General features: G+C 36.8%; 1 protein-coding gene across 5 annotated transcripts in view; it reads left to right on the top strand.

The window, feature by feature from the left end:
* The window catches only part of TTC3 (tetratricopeptide repeat domain 3), a 62874-nt gene that overhangs the window by 221 nt on the left and 42395 nt on the right, over positions 1-20258 (top strand). For 2 of the 5 annotated variants that reach the window (XM_068688257.1, XM_068688240.1), the window contains exons 2-15: positions 492-577; positions 3464-3509; positions 4643-4775; positions 5193-5280; positions 6229-6282; positions 8668-8791; positions 9731-9816; positions 10465-10559; positions 11495-11557; positions 14218-14272; positions 14923-15085; positions 15198-15246; positions 16204-16327; positions 19853-19907. In XM_068688257.1, coding sequence (XP_068544358.1) covers positions 492-577; positions 3464-3509; positions 4643-4775; positions 5193-5280; positions 6229-6282; positions 8668-8791; positions 9731-9816; positions 10465-10559; positions 11495-11557; positions 14218-14272; positions 14923-15085; positions 15198-15246; positions 16204-16327; positions 19853-19907 — 1221 coding nt within the window. Of the gene's footprint in view, positions 1-5; positions 402-491; positions 578-3463; positions 3510-4642; positions 4776-5192; positions 5281-6228; positions 6283-8667; positions 8792-9730; positions 9817-10464; positions 10560-11494; positions 11558-14217; positions 14273-14922; positions 15086-15197; positions 15247-16203; positions 16328-19852; positions 19908-20258 lie in introns of those variants that run through there. The other 3 variants (XM_068688271.1, XM_068688263.1, XM_068688249.1) reach the window with 3 other exon arrangements.

Genomic DNA, 20258 nt, shown 5'->3' with positions numbered 1-20258 from the left:
TGAGCGGCGGGCGCTGGGGGGGTGGCGGCGGTGGGCGCTCCCCTTCTCCTCCTTCCCCGCACCCTGCTGGGCTCCTGAGCGCCTTTCCTTCCCCGGGCCGCCCTGAGGAGGGTGACCGGCGCTGCGGGGCCGTGCCCGGGCTGTGACACGTCGGTTCCGGGCTCCGCGGGGAGGGACGGGGATGGGAGCCCCGCCGGCCGCACGGTCAACCCGTAAGCGGCACGGGCGGCTCTCCGGCCGCACGGTCAACCCGTGCTTGGGACCCCGGGCTGGGCACGGCTGAGGCAGCTCAAGGGGGGCTGCTGGGGTGAGGCCCTTTAACCGGTTTTCAGCTTAAACGCCGTGAAATGCACGTCGTGTAGAAGTCACGCGTGTCTTCCAGGAAAATTGGGAGGTGTAAGGTGACGTGGTTGTTGTAAATCCCGTAAAACGCGGGCGGTTTGCCTCCTGGCTCCCTCCAGTCTGTGTTTCTCTGACTCCTTTTCTTCCAGGGTCATGCACCATGGGTGAACCGATATCTGAATCCGAGTTTGCAGCCTTGGCTTTTTATGCTGGTGACAAATCGTGCTGTGAATTGGTGAGTAGGCTTGGGGCTGGATGGAGAACGTGCGAGATGCTCCAGCGGGATTTAATCCCAGGCTTTATCTGTAATTTGATGAGTTCAAACTGGTATCTTACACCACCATATGCTACGCCCTTGCAAAAGCCCTAAATCTGGTGAGGGCACAGATAGTGTATATCTCTGTAAGGCAACTTTTATTGGGTGTGCATACAATCATGTAAAACCAGACAGTGGTGCGTAGGTCGCATTGACAGAACTTTACCAATCTCTTGGCTGTGTATCCAGTCCCCGTATGGGATGACATAGCTTACAGTGACACCTCCTTTAACCACAGAGCAATTATTCCTAACAGTATGTGTAAGTTCAAGACAGCAAATTAACTGTACAACATTCACCCATTCTTTGTATTTCTCATCTTTTATGTGTGTTTTTTTTTTTTTTTTTTTTTTCCCCTGGTCATTTGTGCCCCATAGGGCCTCTGCTTATTTAGTTGTTGCTTTTATTGCGTAAACTGCAGCATTCTTCTGCTTATTTCCAAGAACGCATTCCTTGACTCTTATTTTCCACTTCTTGCTATGTTCAAAGAATCTTAGAGGATGAACGCTGTGGCAGTTAATCTTTCTGCTCCTTGGAGAATTCAGTTATGGGTTATTTATCCTAAATGTTGCTGCTGCCAAATACAAGCTAGCTGGCACATGATACTTATTCTATGCAGAAATAAAAAGTACAGGTCAAGTAACTTTCTTATAAGTAAATCTGTATCTGTACTAGGGACTGCTACCAGTAGAGTAGTGAGTTTCACTGGAAATTGTTTATATCAATAAAGTCTTTTTTTGTGCTATGGACAGAGTAAAATATTTAAACAGTTGTGTTAGCATAGGATACTAGACGTGTTATCTTTTAAAGTGATATGAGTGTTGTGCTGTGGAAAGAAAACCCCTGATTCTGTCTGTGCAAGTGCTAAAAATCATGTTTTTGAAATCTGCTTTAGTGGAAATACCACCTTGAGCTTGATATGTCAATCATGGATGTTGGGGATGGGGGTGAGGGCTGTGGTATTTTTATTTTTTTAATATTGTAGCAAAATCCATGCTGGGGAGTGAATGAGACTTTCTTAGTCATCTTTCAAGTTGAACTGATTTTGAAATACTAGTTAATGTTTTTCCTCTCTGTTAGTGCTGTGGTCTGTTGAATTTGTTCACATTGTAATAACGTATTTTTAAGGGTAAGCCTTGGTTTACGTGTATAGATGTTCAGGAGTACTGCTTTGGGCAAGATCATGTGATTTTTTTTATCATCGCCTTAGGTCAAGTTATTAAGTTATCATTGCACAGCTTGCGAGTATTTCCCTGAAATCTGCCACTGAAAGAATAAAGGACTATGAAAGAGACGTTTGGTATTTAGTTTGTTTCTATACATTTCTTCAGTCACATTCAGGGATAGCTGTGTGTTTCTTTGAAATGATAACACAGCTGTACATAAACACAATGCATATAGTGTGCATCAAATGACACATACAATACATGTTAAGATAATAGACTTTGTAGAGATCTGTAAAACAGAACAAAGTAATTTACTCTTCAGCTTGAGAGGCTTATATGCAGCACTATGTTTTAAACCCATTAAAGTATTGTATTTGGAGTATGTTACCTTGAAGCGTTTCCCTAGGTATTCTTGAATATTATTTTGCTGTCTATTAGTTGATTGTGAATGACTAGGTTTTTAGAAGAATGCTGTCCTAGGGTGATTTAATACATTGCTTAAACCATTAAAAAACTTTGCTTTCATTCAGATCTATTAATCTGTGAATATGCTTTTTAGATCATGGATATGTAGATATATATATATATTATAGGAATGCAACTAAACTATTGTGTTAGGTAACTCTAGTAAAAAATAGTTTTTTGCTGTTTGCTTTTTGGCTATGCTATACGTGGATTATAAAGATGTGATACAAAGGGGTTTGTCATTTGATAGTGCAAAATATTGCAGACCTTAAGTTTCCTTGTTTTTGCCCCAGAAAACAGTTGGCAGACTTCCAGAAATGAGGGAGAATGGTGAACACTAGTGGTATTTTATTCTTGATGCAATAAGATTGGGGGGGAGGGGGTGAGATGGGAGCAGGGAGAATTCAGCTATCTCAGATTGGACATAGGGGATAGTGAGATGATGATGATGAGCATTATTAAAATTTTATAAAAGACTCCCACTCAGAATAACTAGGGATGTGGAAATCATTCTCCTGACTAGGTCCATATTGTCTGCATTAGTATTTTAGTTAACTACCAAAAGTTAACTACAAAATAATTACAGTTAATAATAGGTAACTAATTTTTAGTTCATTAGTAATGAACTTAGTTGATGTGTCTGCATTAGTATTTTAGTGTGGATCAGAACACTTTTGAAGTAAATATCCCAGGTGTCTCCATCTTCCATGTTACATCTTTATTGGAATCTGCTAGTGTGGGATTCACTGGGGGTGAAGCTGCTTTTAGGAGTATAGGTAACGTATCAACCATGAATGGATGCTCTGTGGGACTAGACTTGAACCAGAGCAAATTAAATCCCCTTGAAGCACATATCATGTGAAATATAGACTTCTTGTTACCGAATACTTCGCTTCATAGATCTGTTTCCTTTTTTGATCAGTCTGCTTGTTTACGAGGACTATCTTTTTTTTTACTGGTCCCCTGTGATCTGAAAGCAAAAGTATATGCAAATTTTTTTTTTCCTTGAGCAAAGGAGTTAGTGACAGCTTAAAAGTCACTTCTAATCCTCCCTTCCTCTGATGTAAAGATTTTATATTGGTTTAATTTTTAGAAACTTTTAAGTAATGATTTATAGTTGGTGTAACATATTTGCAAGATAAACAATGTTAAGAAATAATATGTTTATCTGTAGGGTCATGGAGTATTTGTACAACGTTCTCCACATAAACCTAAAACAGGTATGTAAACTAAACCAATATTACATAACTTTCTAAAGCTCTGTCTGTGTTGTGCTTGGATCATTCAATTATTAATTCACTTTTTTTCCACTGGAAGAATTATTGGTTTTGTTTTTTTTTTGTGCTTATGTAACATGCAGAATACTTCTACTATGCATTTGTAAGAACAGTGTGAATAGTCAATAACAGTGATGTGTTCAGGCAGTTAATGTTATAAGAATGAAGATTTAAGGTGTATGTTTGTTACCCGTGTTTTAATTGTAGCAACATTTTAGCTGTATAGGTCTAAAGACACATTCAAATTGATCTTTTTAACTACAAAGCTCTATGCCTACAGTCTCTAATTTTTTGCTAGTTGCAGAAGAGCAGATGGCTTTATAACAAGCTGAGTTATAAAAGGCTGTATACCCTATAGAAATGATAACCTGTAATATGTAGGAAACTCAGGTGTAGCCAGCAGCTCTGTAAGATGTGTTTTTGCATATACTCAAATGCTCAGATAGTACTCCTCTGAAAGTACTTGATGCCACCTCAATAGTCTAATAAGGAACTTCACCTTTTACAGACAGCCTCCAAAGGACATGGTTTATATTTTTGAAAGAGCCATGCATCATGTATATACTGGCTTCTAGAGAATAAAAATAGTTGGTTGATTTTTTTTTTTTTGTGCCATGTTGCTACATGCCATGCTACTCTGAATCTATTATAGAAACTAATTAAACAGGTACAGCTAGAAGAGGCTCACATTTTATTTAAAAAATAATATCTTTTGAGCATCTCACAGCCCTTGTTAGGCTTGTTATTAGAAGCAGGCCTTTTTTTCCAGTTATGTTTATTAATGTTAATGCAATTCAGGACACAAGTCATTCCTTGGGCAAGGAATAGAAAGCCTGTCAGCAGGTCTCTGTTCTTACTTCCATATAAATTCCTTCTCCTCCTTCAATTTATTAAAAACAAACAAAAAAAACTCAAGTTGCAAGGTATATTGAGAGTTTTCAAGTTATCTCATTCTGGTTAAATAGTACATAGGAATGCACTGTGGAAATAGCTGGTGGTTTTGAATGTTTAGTTGGACTTTGATTACTTGTAATGCCTGAATTGTATAATCCAGTTCCTAACTGTTTTTCTTAAAGATGTTGATCCCTGTGAAGTGTGGTGCAGTCAGCCGGCTGACGTATTAAGAGAATATTGCAACGTTATTAAAATACGCATCTTTTGGCCTCTTCTCTTCAAAAGTGAAAGTAATTCTTTGGTAGCTGATTGGAGGTAAGTAGTCATGTTCTCGGTGATTCATCAGCCTTTGCATTTATTTTTGTTTTCTCTGAAAGATTAGCGTATGCTCTCGCTAATGGTAAAACAGTCTGCAGGTGTATTTTTACAATAAGCTAAATTAGTTAAGGTCAGAAGGCCTAGTTCTATTTTCAACACATGGTTGAAAATATTAAAAATGTGTTTCTGAAATTTGGAATCTCAGAATGTATTTAAGCATTTAAATGGATGCCCTGTACTTAAAAAGTACCAAAATCTTTCCATCCTTTTTTTTCTTTTTTTTTTTTTTCTCTGAAGAGTTTATAACCATGCTCAACCATGTTCTAGCTTATGTCTAATCACTGCAGCTGTTAGTATGTCAGACCATGTTACATGATGATATTTTTCTGAATAACGACTTGTTTTGTTTTGAAGCAGTTCACAGATTTTAGACCGGAATTGGAAGAGACTCTGTGATTTAGAGGTTTTGGAAGACCTTGTTGATTTGATTAAAAAAGTTGTTGTAAGTATTATTTTTTAACTTTGTGTATGTTTTAAAATATAATAGGTTAATTAGTTCTTTATCTTAGGCAGCTTGGGGTTTTATCTTAAATGAGACATATCCTTTTATTGGAGTGAATAAATTGTCTGATAGTTACAGCTTTCTAGAAAGTTAGTTTCATGTCACAGGCTTTATTATAGTTGGGATAATCCTTAAGTTTTGCAGAGTCCATAATATGGTTGACTGCAACCCTTGTTAAGAGAGTCGTATCAGTGAGAAAAATGGCACCTTTCCCTGATGAATAACTTGAGCAGATTTTTTTCTCAGTTATTTTTTCCATGTTCAACACACGATATTTAAAATTTGATACTGTTGTTGACTTAAAACGGTGGTTGTGGAAAAAAAAGAGTAATAGAACAAATGTTTTCAGCAGCTGAGGGGAAGATAGTTTTATTTATGATTTTAATTTAAGTATGATATGGTGGTTTGTTTTTTTTAATGATTTACTGAAATTGTGTGTTCAACACCATGCTATGTTTTTCTGTCTCTTATATGACTTTCTATGATTAGGCATTCGTGTATTGTTGTGGATTCATACTTCCTTATGCTCCTTCTGCTGCTTCCTCCTTCAGGCTGTCCGAGTGCTCTATTTTCACCTTCTTGTACTTCAGGATGTCTCTGCAGTTACTGTACATTGTTTCACATGATGGGTTCTTCTTGCTTTTTCTTCCTGTGGTAGTCTCCCATACAATCTGTATCTGAAGGTCTGTGTGTATTCCCATTCCCCTGTTTACCTCTGCTTCCCTCTTCTTAACTTCCTCAGCCTTTGTCTCCTTGTCGATGTAAAAGATGGTAATAGCAAAATGTATTTGGAGGAGCAGAAGACCCCAGCAGGGGAAGTACTGTTGTTTTGGATGGTTTTTTCATTGGTTGTATCAGCTGGATCTTGTTTTTTTATCCCTCTCCTAGAACGTTCCACCTTTTATTGAGGGCATACTGAAAATTGGCAGCAGGATAGAAAACGTAAGTATCTCAAATTGTTTTTAATTGGAATGCATTTTTGTGTGTGAATATATGTTTAAAAAAAAAGTGTACAAATATACAAAATTTCAAAACACATAAATAGTCTGTAGCTTTTGGCTTATATAGGCATGCAGGACTGGGGTTGCCAGTTATTTCAACTAAGCCACAAAACAAAATCTATGTGATAGGAGCTGTGAAATAAATGCTGTCTGCTTGAGATCAAAATGGGTGAGAATTCTGGAGGTAGTTCTTATGTCCTATCTCTGGTACATTTTGCTTGTCCTCTCTTTCTGTGCTGGTGTTAGTGTGTTATACTAAAAATCTTGGTATGGGTGAAAGGCAAACACATGTTACATGTATGGAGAAAAAAATATTGACAGTGTAACTGAAATCTTCCAGAGTTATTGCAGATGAAGAATGAAAACCAAGAAATAAATATTTCTAAATGGAAAAACTCACTAGGAGCTGGGTTACAAACACTTCCTAGTCTCTGACCCTTTTTGTGGTGTTATGCTTAACTTTTACTGATCCTTGGGATTCTAAAGCCAGTGGCTGCAGTCTGTTCTTTGTGTGAGGGGTCGCGGGTATAGGCATCACTATCAGGTATTCTTTGCTGTGAGGAGTGCTGTTACTGTATTCTTCCAAGTCTGGGATTCACTTGGGTTTGGTTTTTCATGTTTGGTAAAACACTCTTATACCTTGCTTGTTGTTTTCATTGGTGTACAGGTTTAAGGTAATACCTGACTTTATTCTATATTATGTTTTATGTATGTTAAAAAGTTTTTACCCTAATTTTGTCCAGTTTCATAGTTTGTTTGTTTTTTTTTTTATAATGACCATTTTTATTTTTATAATGACCATTGGCCAGTTGCTTATAGCCATTGAGTCTTTGTTGTCAGCTTCTGACCCATCTGTTACTGTCCCATGCCTCTATTCCTCTGAACTATTTTACGTGTCTGCAATTCTCAAGACCTTTGTTCTGTCATTTGCTTCTGTTCATTTGTTCTGTATTTGGCTTCCATTTCTCACTGCTGCATCATTATGTTAGTCATAGCAGTAACAAGTAACTACTTGTTACTACTGTCTATATTTAAAAACTATTATTGTACCATATAAAAACAAAACAAATTAATTACAGCCACCTAGTCAAAAGAAAAATTGCTGTTACAGTTCAACCAAGTTAAGTCAAGAGCTCTGAGTAGGTCAAGACAAGGTGCAGGGCAAGTTGTAAACCCAACAGATTGCAGTCCCTGCAGCCTGGTACTAGTAATGGCAGTGCTAGTACCATCTAGTACCCATCTTACAAGATGGGGCTTCAGAGCTACAAACGGGACTGTGCTCGATTGCTGAAATGATGCAAACCTTTAGAAATGCTCTTTGTTGGAGACAAGTTGACAATCTTCCAAGAGATTCTCAAATAGTGGTACTGATTCAGTCTGAAGGACTGTGAATGGCTGGCTAAGGGTGTGGTAAGGGAGCCTGCTGATCTGTGTTCACTGTCAAATTCAATGTTTGATGGAACTGTCCTTGTTAAGAGAACATTCTTATTTTCCCTACATTTATCATTTTTATTCTCCACTTCCTAGTTTTGACTGTGCTCTGTAGTTTAACTGCAAAAGTGAAAAAGACGTTTCATTTTGAAGACCGTATCAAAACTGATAGTAGCAATAGGAAAAGCAGAATAGGTACAACTGTAAGTTACTGCTGGATAACCCAGTTTTTGCGTTTTTAGTGATATTTTTCTCAGTCATGCAGGTTTTTAAACTATTTTTAAAAATCTGCAGATTCATGTAATACGAGAGTATCCCAGGCAACAGGCATTCTTCACTCAATCCATTTCCTTCAAATAAAGTTCTGTAGCTCAAACAGGTAAACTTACTTTGAGTAGAAGGGAAGTTATGATTCATGGAATTAAGTCTTAGCCCTGCTTGCATATCTAACAGCCTGGTGAATATTATTTCTTTAATCAGGCTTGTCACTTCACACTAAAGGAATTTTGTTGCAGTCATCAAAAATATTTGTAAATAAAATTTTATGATTTGAATAATTCCTGTCTCCTGTAGAAAGATGTAGAAAATACATCTGTCCTCATTCTGTGAATATGCTTTATTACGCTGTGTTTGCTCACAAATACAAATACCTAGATATTTGTATTTGTGAGCGATTGCCTGTTTGAAAGGCTAACAAATTGGGAATGAGTGCATCATGTAAGTGGTATAATAGTAGTTTGTTATATTTACATGGAATATATCCACTATTGTCACTCAATTAGTGGTTTGTGTGGTGTTTTTTTTTTCTTTAGGACTTTTCTTTGTATTGACTTAAAGCTAACTGTTTTGTTTTCTTTTGTTTTCTTTTTTTTCCCCTATTCTTCAACTGAACTAGGGTGTCTTTGATGTTGGGGATGCACTTGAGTGGGTCAGATATACAGGTGATGTTGGTATTCTGCAGAAGTTGGAGAAACTTGGTGATTTCGGTTGGATCTATCTTGAAATTTTCTTTGCTGAATGTAAGTATGAACAACTCTGAGGAAACAACCATGTGGAAAGTTACCTATGTTATAGTTATGAAATAGGAATGTTTGTGTGCTTTTCATCGTGGGAGTGACTGGAAAAATAGTGTTGTTTTCTGTTTATTTAAACAAACAGTTCTTTCTTGAGTTTCTGTATATTGGTCATATTCAGTGCATATGTTCTTGCTGAACAGATGCTCAGAAAATTCATAGTGGACAACAAAGACAAATCAGTATGTATGCCTATAGACTATCAACTTTAACTTAGAGGTGAAAGGTGTATGAAATATGAAATGGGTCTTACTAAACAGTAAGTAAGTGCCTATTAATGGAGGTGTCAGTCATTTCAAAAATAAGCCTACAGAGCTCATGGTAGTTGCTGTATGCTGTTCACACTAGCAGGAGAACTTTGAGTGAAATGAGAATAGGTTCCCAAGTCCACTGTTTTTGATGTCTGTTGAATGGCTTTTTTTCTGTTCTTATGTTTTTGTTGCATATGCACATTATAACTCAGCTATTGCAGTAAATAACTGAGTGGTTGGAATCAGAGTAGCGTGTAAGGAGAAGTATCTTTTTATAGTTAAGTACCAAAGATCATATTCTTTAAAATAGAAATCTTAGTAGATCTTAAAAATGCAAATTCTTTAAAATAAAACCATATTTCACTTGATTGCCTGAAAAAAAAGGCAAATGCATAAAGGTTTTACTGCCTGTGACAAGTTTTTTTGGCTTGTAAAATGCTAATAAATGATTCCTTTGTTTTGAATACTTCTGTCACATAGTTTGTTCTGTCACATAGTTTGTTTCTATTATTTATTTGGTATGCCACATTTTGTTTCCAGACATAAAATAGAGCACAATTATTAACAGAAGATAAACTCTACTTGTCTTTGATTATTTCTTTGTCTATTGCATTCTTCTGAATTTTGTCTACAGGCAAACGTTATATAACAAAAGTAGCCTTGGAAGATTGTAATTTAGTTGAAGAATTTAAAGCTGTGACCTGTGAAAACTGTAGGAAGGTAAGAAAATATGTCAACCTTTGTGGTTATCATTTGTTGTGTGGTGGTTTTTTTTTGGTTTTGATTTTAGCGTTAAAAAAAATGATAAAAATGGCCAAATGATCAAAGGTATGGGTTTCAAAAGCTTGAGTGAGTAATTGTCTAGACACAATAGTTGCCCTGAGGGATCCAGACCTAGTAAGCAGAACAGTAGTCATTTATGTTGCCACTGTACATTGGACAGTGTTTATCCGTATCCTGTCCCATCCATCCCATGGCTTTCTTGCTGAAATCAGGAACTGTGTTGAAAAGCACCAAGTGTGGAACTGGTTGAGCATCACTGTACTCAGTCTAATTTGCTAGTTGACGTGCACTTGCTTTTGATAATAACTATTCAGGAGACCAAGGGAGCTCCTGAATTGAGGCCTACATTGTAATTGGTGCATGTTGTATTCTTGTCTGCACAACACTTTTATTTGTATGCCTTAAATCTTAGTACATTACAACAAATTAAAAGCATTATTTTACAGGTAATAGTGAATATATAACATTTGTGGTTTTTTTGGAAGCATGAAAAATAGCTGACTCTTGCCAGATGTTTTCTTTACTTCTCATTGCAACTGAGTTTAATTACAGTGTTTTCTGAATTGTTTTTTCTTGATTTCACAGAACAGTGAATCTATGAAACAGAAAGGAAATGAGGAGTTTTCCCAAGGAAACTTTGATTGCGCTATAATGTCGTATACTAGAGCCATAGAGTTTTGGTAAGAACTGAACTTGCTAACTAGATTGTATGAGTCACTGTAGAGGCCAAATGATACCTAATTTAAAAAAAGAAAAAAAACGGGGGGAAGGGGAGGGGAGGCAAAGAGGGAAAAAAAAGCTATGTAGCACATTTTTTTGTTATATTTGTTTTGGTTGGTTGTATTTTTTCTTCCCCAGAGGTTCTGTTAGACTTAAAGCTGATCTAAGATGTCTAATAGTAAGCAGAGTAAAATTGGAAAGGGAATAATGAGCTAGCAGAACAGCATGACCAATCATCACAAATATTTACCATCTCAGAAGTGTTGCAGAACCTAGTGAACAAGAACAAATTATATTAAATATTTGCTCGTTGTATATAGATGTGATGGACTTAATTTCCTTTTGTAAATTTTGTTTCATTTCTCTCCCAAAGCCCTTTGCTAAAGGGATCTGGAGAATTATCTAGTCTTTGAGAAGGGATAAGGAGACAGTTTGGTTTCCTGTACTAAAACACATTAGTCCCCTTTCTATGGCTCACATGTAATGTGAACTAGTGAAAGCATGTTGGTTTGGTGTCATTGCAACTTGTGTTGTAGCCAAGCAAATGCTGCTTTTAAAAGCTGCAGCATCTGTGGAATATGGTGGAATTCACTAATCCCACCTTTCAAAAAAAAAAAAAAAAGATTGCTCTAATTTTCTTTTATTTCGAAGCCTGTAGCTTTATAGTCATGCATTTGAGAAGATTATCACTTTTGTGATGTCTTGCTTCAGATTTTATGTCACATAATAAAATACATTTCAATCCCAAATTGAAACTGATTTCAGCTTCCCTGAAAAGTTGGTTAAGCTGTCTTCAGTCAAGTGTATGTGTCTGAGATGATTATTTTTTTCTTAAGATTTCCAGAAATAATATGTATTAATAACTTTTTAATATATATGTATATTCTTTTTTCAGTCCTGCAAACCACCTTCTGTATGGAAACCGAGCTCTCTGTTTAATTCTCACAAGACAGTACAAGTGAGTAAATCCTTGTTTATAATATGTAATGTTTGTGATCTCCTTTACTGCAGCTTGGCAAGTAAAACACTTACAAAAGAACTACTTAAAAAAAAAAAAAATATATATATATATATTATATATTAAAAAAAATATATATATATATAATAATATATATAGTATGTGTGATGTTACTACCTTACTACCTCAGGAAACTGATATTAAGAGAAACGAGTAATATTAGCTGTATCTACTGACAGTATGTAACGGCATTTAAAATTGGGAGGGGGGAGGGAGATTATACAACTGGGGGAAAAAACCCTCAGTACCAGTGAGTATTGTGATTTTATTAAACCTTGTGAAGAAGTAAACCTTTTGAAGAAGGTATCTGGGAGTTATTTTTCCTTAAGCCACTTGTTAAGCTATAAATCATGTTTATGGGCCTTCACTCAGCCTATATTTATGAACCTTTTACTGCAGCTTCGCTTTGTTTCTAGCCTCGTGCCATGATGTGTTGGTTTTTTTGTTGGTTTTTTTTTGGCAGTGCTTAGGGGCAACTTCTCATAGTGCTGTGCCAGGCTTTCATCATCTCCTAGATGATGAAAGCCTGATGAACTCCTCTTGATGTTCTGTACCCCACTGTCTTTTACTCAAGTTTCTTTTCCTTGCTTGTTTCCTTTGTGATATGAATATGGTTTAACTTCTCCCATTCTAATTGTTAGCTGTTTCTTTAATTATTATTTTAGTTTTCAACGTGTTGTAGGTCTTTTTGTTAGCGTAGCAGACACATAACCACGCCGTGATTATATGAAGGTGCTTTATTCAGCGCTGGAAACCAGGGCCCAAATCTGGGTTCGAATCCCGTTACATCCCGACCGCAAATTATATTCTTGGAGATACATAAATTCATAGATATTCATTTCGAGTTGCAACATCAGCCTCAATGGCTCCTCCCTACTTGCACATGCGCAGCACCATCTGGTGGTCTTCCTGGTGGTCTTCATGATGAAGTAAAGAGTCTTCCTCTCTGTTGAACTATTCACCTTTCTTCTCTGCGCATGCTTTTTCCAACCTTCCGTGTCAGTTCAGTGTGTTTTGCCATCTTCCAAGTTCTTATCAAAGGTTGAGATATACCTGTTCATCCTCAGGATCTTTCTGTGAAGAATCTCAGATCTCTTTATCAGATTAGGAGCTTATTGATAGTATTTGGCTATCTTCATCTTCATTACCTGGGAAACACTACAACATTTATCTAAAGACAGTGAATCCTTAGGAAGAGATAGTGCAGGATACTAAAATATGTGCTAATGCCAGCATTTCCCCTAAAATATGTGCTAATGCCAGCATTTTCAATTACTTCAGCATTTCACTTCAGAGACATCCTTTTTAATTCCTGCAGTAGCTTTCCATGAAGCATTCACAATTGTTAGCTTTGTTTCTGCTTCATCTAAAGTAGTTCTACTTCTCAGTATCAATCATTTTTAACCTTGATTATTCTCAGCTATGCCTCTTCACTCCAGCTACTTTATCTGCCCAATTTCTTGTGGAAGCTCTTGCCTGTTTACTGTGGATATGGTCAGGATCTTCAGCTCATGACCTTGCTTAGGCCTTATACAGGCTATGTCTATCTCTGTTTGCTATTTTAGGCTTTTCTTTGGAATCTAGCTTTCATTACCACAAAATGTTTTCCTCCTTTAGATCATTCTGTGCAAGCTTTCTTGCTATATTAGTTGCAAAAAAAAAACAGTGTTACTGACTAGGCAACTTACAAACACTTGTGTGTGTAACAAGTTTTTTTTTGTTTGTTTGTTTGTTTTTTCCCTGTGTGGAAATAAAATAGCTCCTCATTATTTTTTATGAGCCTTTCTAGTTAGAAAATATCTGCAACATGACCTAATGCCCTTGCTAAGTCCATATAACCCAGTTACCAAAGGAGTGAATTATTTGTAAAAGTACATACTGTCTAGAACTTCGTCATCTGAAGTGATCTGTGTTACGCCTCTTTGTTATAATCTACTGCATCCTGCTTATCTGACACATAGCTGTAGTTCTGTGAAGAAGCAAATCACGAAGGTATATCAACTCAGTAACTGCCCCATTTAGGCAGTTTGTATCAGCAGAGGCTGCACTCTGCTGCTCTGTGCTCTCCTGCTGCTGTAGTAATAGACCACTTCTGTTCTGACCTGATCAAAATTACTTTTTTGTGCCATGATATATTGCATATAAAAAGTCAGGCATGTTATTTTGGCTTCAGTTGACAATTTTCAGGTTACTGTGCTCTGTAGTTAATACTTGTACTCTCAAATCTGTTGCTGTAATGATTATGTAAATACTCCCTAATATGATTTCTCTCAACATATTTTGGTTTGTTAAGCCTTTGCTATTTAAATAAGTGTCATGTTAGAGCCCATTTATAAGGGATAGCTTCATGTACAGAAACACTGGAAGACCTAGAAGGTAGAGGGAGGGAATAAATATTTAATGTGTGAAATAGTTGAGACTGCAACATTTTAACCAGGTAAGTTTCAGCTAAGAAGTGTTGTCTAACCATACCTTTATACAGTGAATGAACTGTTTTATTTATCTTACCTTCTTTTTATAATGCTTTGTACAATGCAGCCCTGGTCTGGAGATTTCTGAAGTATAAATATTAATCTTTTTTGTTCTTCCTTCTCTTTAAGGAGAGCACTTGCTGATGGAAAAAGGGCCACTATTTTGAAGCCTAATTGGCCAAAGGTTAGTTTTAATCGTATATGTTTCAAAATTGTCTTTGTTTGTCCTGTAAACCAACATAGGGTCCCGGTCTGAATTACAGGTTTAACACATGTACGTATGAATTGTTATTATCAGAATTAAGCATTAATGACAGTAGAATGAGCGGAGTATCTGGGAATTCAGCTTCAGGCATGTACATAGCTTGCTTGTATTTTAGTATTTAAAATGCTATTTTGATACACTTGTTTACATGATGTTCTGCATGTGTAAAGATGAAAAAACATATTACATCGTTGTGCATAGCTTTGTTGTCACGGTGCTTTAAAAAGAATGTATGTTGTCCATAAAATAATAAAAACCTTAATTAATGACCAGAATGTGTTTCCTGATCTTCTTGGACTAAAGAAGAGCGAAGGATTGCAAATTAATAGTAGAAATTAGAGGAAAAAGCAAATTTGATCTTCTCCAAAGCTAGGGGGAAGATAATTAATTGTGAGCAGTATCTAGCTGTTTCAGTGTGCTGGGTGGTTAAAAACTTTGGTTATTCACCATTGAAATAGATAACTTTAGAGTGTGTGAAAACTTTATATTGTCTACTGTACTACAACTGTTTTGAATGTAAACTGTTTTCTTATTTGAGTGAATGAGTACTTAAACTGGTATCCATGTAGGGTCACTACCACTTCTGTAAGGCACTGTCATTACTGGGGGAGCATGAACTGGCTTTGGAAGCTAATGAGAGAGCTCAGGAACTCTGCAAGAATATTCTTGATGGACTTAAGGATCTTATTCAGCAGAATGACAAATTAAAGAAGACGTTAGAAGAAATCAATGGTAACATTTTCAGTTTTGAAGATCTGCCTTGAACATAGCCACGTTCCTTCACTGGTAACGTTCCTTTGAAGCTAGCTAATTATTTTTTTCCTTCCTATAAAATTTTCTACAGGTACTAAAGAATATAAGCAGAAACCAAAGAAATTGCTTCTTGAGAAAAAGTAAGCAACTGCAAAATTTGCTATTTTTTTTATTAGCAATGCCTAGTATAAGATTTACATAATACATACCGTCAATGTTTACTGATATACAACAAAATAAAAGCAATACAAATGAAAGAAATAAGATCAGAACTGCAGCCAGAATCCAGTCTAGGAGTAAAGAGGACCTCTACAACCTAAATAAGCTGTCTTTGTGATGTTTTCTACTTTCAAGTAGTCTACTTCAGCATTTTAAGTTCTAGCTGTGCTGGAAAAAAGGGGAAACAATTACATGGTCATGTTTATTTTCCACCCTATTTGAAGTATGTATGCTGTTGAAGGTAACTGGCATTTGAAAATGTCTGTGCAATCGTACCCATTGTTTTGTGTTAACTTTGCTGTATGATGTTCACTAGGACATTAAGCTGAATTGAATCCTAATTATAAGAGGAGCTGAATGCTAGCAAATGAATTTTGGCAATGGTAAAAAAAAAAAAAAAAAAAAAAAAAAAAAACAACCAACAAACAAACAACGAACATATATCCGAAGTAGTAGGAACTTGTCTTTGTCACATGTATTTTATGGTTTTGCTTTGACTGGAAAAGGTAAGGAGGTTCCATATTCACAGATTGATCTGTGTTACAGTATATGTCTTAACTCATTGAAACATTTTCCTGAAAGACCATTTTGATTTTTATTGGTCAACTTTTAGTTATGTGCTATCTATCCATAGAAAATTATTACTTTTTTCTTGTATTATTTTTTGTTAGAGATTTTACTTAGCCTAATAATATGCAGTTTAAAGGCATAAAAAAGGATGTTTGATCAAATCCTTTAAATATGGTTATGCTGTTGGCACTTTCTGTGAGGGTTAGGCTTCTTGTACTTGTTTTTTCAGTGTACGTATGGGACACCTTAAATATCAAGAAAAGATATCAACACTGGAAGAGCTAGCATTTTCTCTTTTTACTTTTCAGAGACTGCAGTTCTTCAGAATCTCATTTAATCATTTCTCAAGAACAAAAAGAAATAGAAAAAGACAGAAAGAGAACACAGTCTGATCCTAAAGATCACCACTGCCATCAAAAACATGATACCACAGTAAGTTATGCTACAGATGCTAATTACAAGACTAGCAGTATTTTAATTTTCTCCATCCTGGAATGTGTCATTGTGGTGGTTTTACTTGGGTGGGCAGCCAAGCTCCACCAAGGCCACTCTCTCACTCCCCCTCCTCAAAGGGGAATGGGGAGAAAATACGATGCAGAGGGCTCAAGGTTTGAGATACGGAGGGGGAGATCACTCCACAATTATTGTCACAGGCAAAACAGAGTCAGAGTAGGGAGGTAGTAAGATTTATTGCCTATTTCTAACAAGCTAGGAAGTGATAAACAAAGGAAAGAAACCGAAAACACCTTCCCCTCCATCCACCCATCCATGGGGGCTGTGTCAGTCCCTGACACTTTGTCTCTGCCGCTCCTTCATGGTCACTCTCTGCCCCTGCTCCCCGTGGGGTCCCTCCCACGGGATGCCATTCTTCCCCAACTGAGCCTGCAGGGGCTGCCCACAGGCAGCAGCTCTTCAAGCACTGCTCCCACACGGCTCTGTCCCACGGGGTCCATCCATCCATCTCCCAGGAGCAAAGTGCTCCAGCACGGGTCCCCCGCGGGTGGGCGGCAGCTCCCCCCAGACCCCCTGTTCCTGCGGGGGCTCCTCTCCACGGGCTGCAGCTGTGGCCTGGGGCCTGCTCCTGCGGGGGCTTCTCCACAGGCCGCAGCCTCCTCCAGGCCACATCCACCTGCTCCTTCTACACTGACCTTGGTGTCTGCAAGGCTGTTTCTCAGTTCTCTCTCTTTCCCAGCTACTGTTCCCCCACTGTTTTTTTCCTCTCTTAAATACGCTCTCACAGAGGCACAAACATCACTTACTGGCCTGCTCTGGCCAGCAGCGGGGTCCAGGCCCTCATCTAATAATGGGGCAGCTTCTGGATTCTTCTCACAGAAGCCACCCTTATGACCTCCTGCTACCAAAATCTTGCCACATAAACCTAATACAGCCATTTAAATGTTGTGGCTGAAACTTTTCAGCAATCATGCTTTAATAACTGTGTACTTTCTCAGGCAAGTGCACTTTTCCTTTGATATAAAATTATGTTCCGAACTTTGGATTTGAAAGAAGGTGAGAAGTGGCTGGTCAAAGGAAAAGATGGACATTGTATTTCACAAGGGAGAGAGAGGACTTCTCAGGGTTTATTAAAAGAGAGATTGAAGTCATGTCTGACTTAATTAATTGACCAGTCCTGCCTGTCAGTGTGCATTCAGATGTGGACTTCCCTTTGGCTTTAGGAGAGGATTTAGTTAATGTGTACTGGTATAATGGAATTCCATGGAAGATGCCTTAGCCAAAGTTAATTCATATACAGGGTTCTTGCTATTAAGGAATGTTCTGCACTGATCTTGCAATGCTAAGTATTTATATGGTTACGGACCATTATTTTGTTGTTCTGCTAACAGATTTCTTTTCTGTGGAAAAAATGTTGATTGAATAGTACTCTTAACTCTTAAATCCTATTTAAAACTAGGATTTTATGGACCTTGATTATATATTTGGCTTATGTTTAAAACAAGTGTAGTATACTGTTAGAATGCACAATGGACTTGCATTGGGCTATGCATATCCTTTTGTAATGCTTTGGATTAATTCTTAATATTAAAAAAAAAAAGTGTTTACAACTGTTAATGCTCTACTATATTATTTTTATTAACTGTGGTGAGGAAGTTTTAAAAGATAAAGTGAAACTTAAATTTTGTTCTCTGTTTTGTTCTTGTGTTTTGTTCCTAAAAAATGACTAAAATAAGGTTACACATTAGTGAAGGATGGCCAAACAAATCCACCAACAAAAGTCTCTAACTCTGCCTGTTAGTGTTTTATTTTTTATTGTTTAAAGTGCAAAGACTTACTATGATGCTGTGGATCAAACCCCAGCAGGCAGCTAAGCACCACACAGCTGCTTGCTCTCTCTCCCCAGTGGGATGGGGAAGAGAATCAGAAGGGTAAAAGCAAGAAATCTGGTGGGAGTTTAATAGACAAAACAAAATCCGTGCATGGAAGCAAACCAATATGCAGAACTCGTTCACTGTTTCTACTCAATAGGTAGATGCATACCATTTCCAGGAAAGCAGGGCTTCATTACACATAACAGTAAATGGAAAGACAAACACCATGCCTAGGAATGTCACCTCTCTTCTTCCTCCTTTTGAACGGCTCTTATTGCTGAACACGACATCATTCATCGTACAGAATATGCCGTTGACCAGTTTGGGTCACCTCTCTTAGCTGTGTCCTCTCCCAGGTTCTTGTGTACCTTTGGCCTGCTGGCTGGCTGGGCACACTGAAAAACAGAAAAGGCCTTGACACTGTATAAGCATTGCTTAGCAAAAACTAAAGCATTATTTTCAATATTATTGCATTATTGTTATCAACACTGTCTTGGTCACAAATCCAAAAGATAGTACCATATGAGCTGCTGTGAAAGCAACCAACTCAAAGACAAAACCAATATATATACATTTTATTAAAAAAAAAAAAAATGTGGAAACTGGGGATTTTGTCATGGCTTATCATGTTGTTTCCAGGGGATTTCACTAATAGATTTCAGTGGGATCTCCCAGCTGTTGATGTCATAGTACTTATCTTAAGTCAATTATTCTGAGGAGACTGTTAATCATTATGGTCCATAAATTTTCCCAAGTGGCTTGATTTGCTAGACACACGCATACTGTGACAGTCATGCTGCAACAGCATGAATTCAAAATTTAACATTACAACTTCCAATTTGCCTACAAATACTTGTTCTCTTTCACACTAGTTATTAATTGAAAATAAACTTTTGTACTTCTGATTGTTTACCATTTTTTTTTAAGCTAATCCATTTTTTTTCCTGTATGTTAGCATATAAAGTGCATTATCAACTATATATTACATGAAAGCAAGATGATAAATAATATGAATCTACTAGCAGGTTCAAAGCAAACTTAGCATGTACATTTGAAAATAGCCTTTTCAGGTTTCACAGGAGGGCAGGGCAATGAAAAAAGGTGACTCAGTAGCGGGAAAAGTGAAACTAAGATACAAGGGCAAAGGGAAGGAAAGATACGTTAGAGTAATTCGTTGAAAAAGAGAATGAGTTACAGAACTTACAAGAAGTGCTTGAAGATTTTTTTGCTATCTTATGAAAACTTCAATCTACTTTTATGCATGCAAGTTGGCATAATGTAGGTCTGTAAATTTATCTTTCCTTAAGACGAATGTTACTGGAAAAAGTGATAGTATTTTTAGATAATCTAAGTTGTTGTGAAATTAAAAAAAATGTATAAATACACATTGATTAATGAAACTTCTTTACTTCTTTCATCGAAGACATAGCGTATGCTATTATAGCTGTGATTTCTTTGTTTAAATTGTAGCTTGCAATTTGGTTGTAATTCCCACATAGTACTGAAATGGGCAAATCTGTTTTTAGATTAAGATAGTCTGTTTATGAAGGTTAGTGACTATGAAACTTGAGTAATACCTACTTCTGTTTCTTGTTTATGTATAAAACCAAATGAGTGTGTTTGTCATTAGGTCACCAACATCCCAAGAACAGAAAGCAAGGAGTGGTCTCTGGAGGTTCCACCAAGTGAGTTTGTATTATTGTTTTCAAGTCTAAGTCAGTTCTTCCCTTGCTGTTACCATTAATAATAAGTAGAATTGTACCTGCTGTTATTTTTACAATGTTAGACCATCATGTTTCGCTTTTTTCTTGGTAGGTGGACTTACTAAGTTACTACTTCTCTCCTATATTTCTGTGCCTTATTTCCTTCAATTCTTTTGGAGTTTCAGTCTAATTCATACGGATGAATTCAGAATTGAAAGTGAAACTAAAAAGTGGAATGCTTAGTCAGAGGCTGGAAATGCTTTTCTCATTTTAAGGTATATTTTGGATCTAAATGGATCTAAAATTAATAGAGTTGTGTGGGTAGTTTCAGTA

The sequence above is a fragment of the Anas acuta genome, chromosome 1 (genome assembly GCF_963932015.1).
Source record: "Anas acuta chromosome 1, bAnaAcu1.1, whole genome shotgun sequence".
Taxonomy (NCBI): Eukaryota; Metazoa; Chordata; class Aves; order Anseriformes; family Anatidae; genus Anas; species Anas acuta.
Note: the sequence above shows the minus strand (reverse complement) of the source record. Positions and strands in the feature narration are given on the sequence as shown.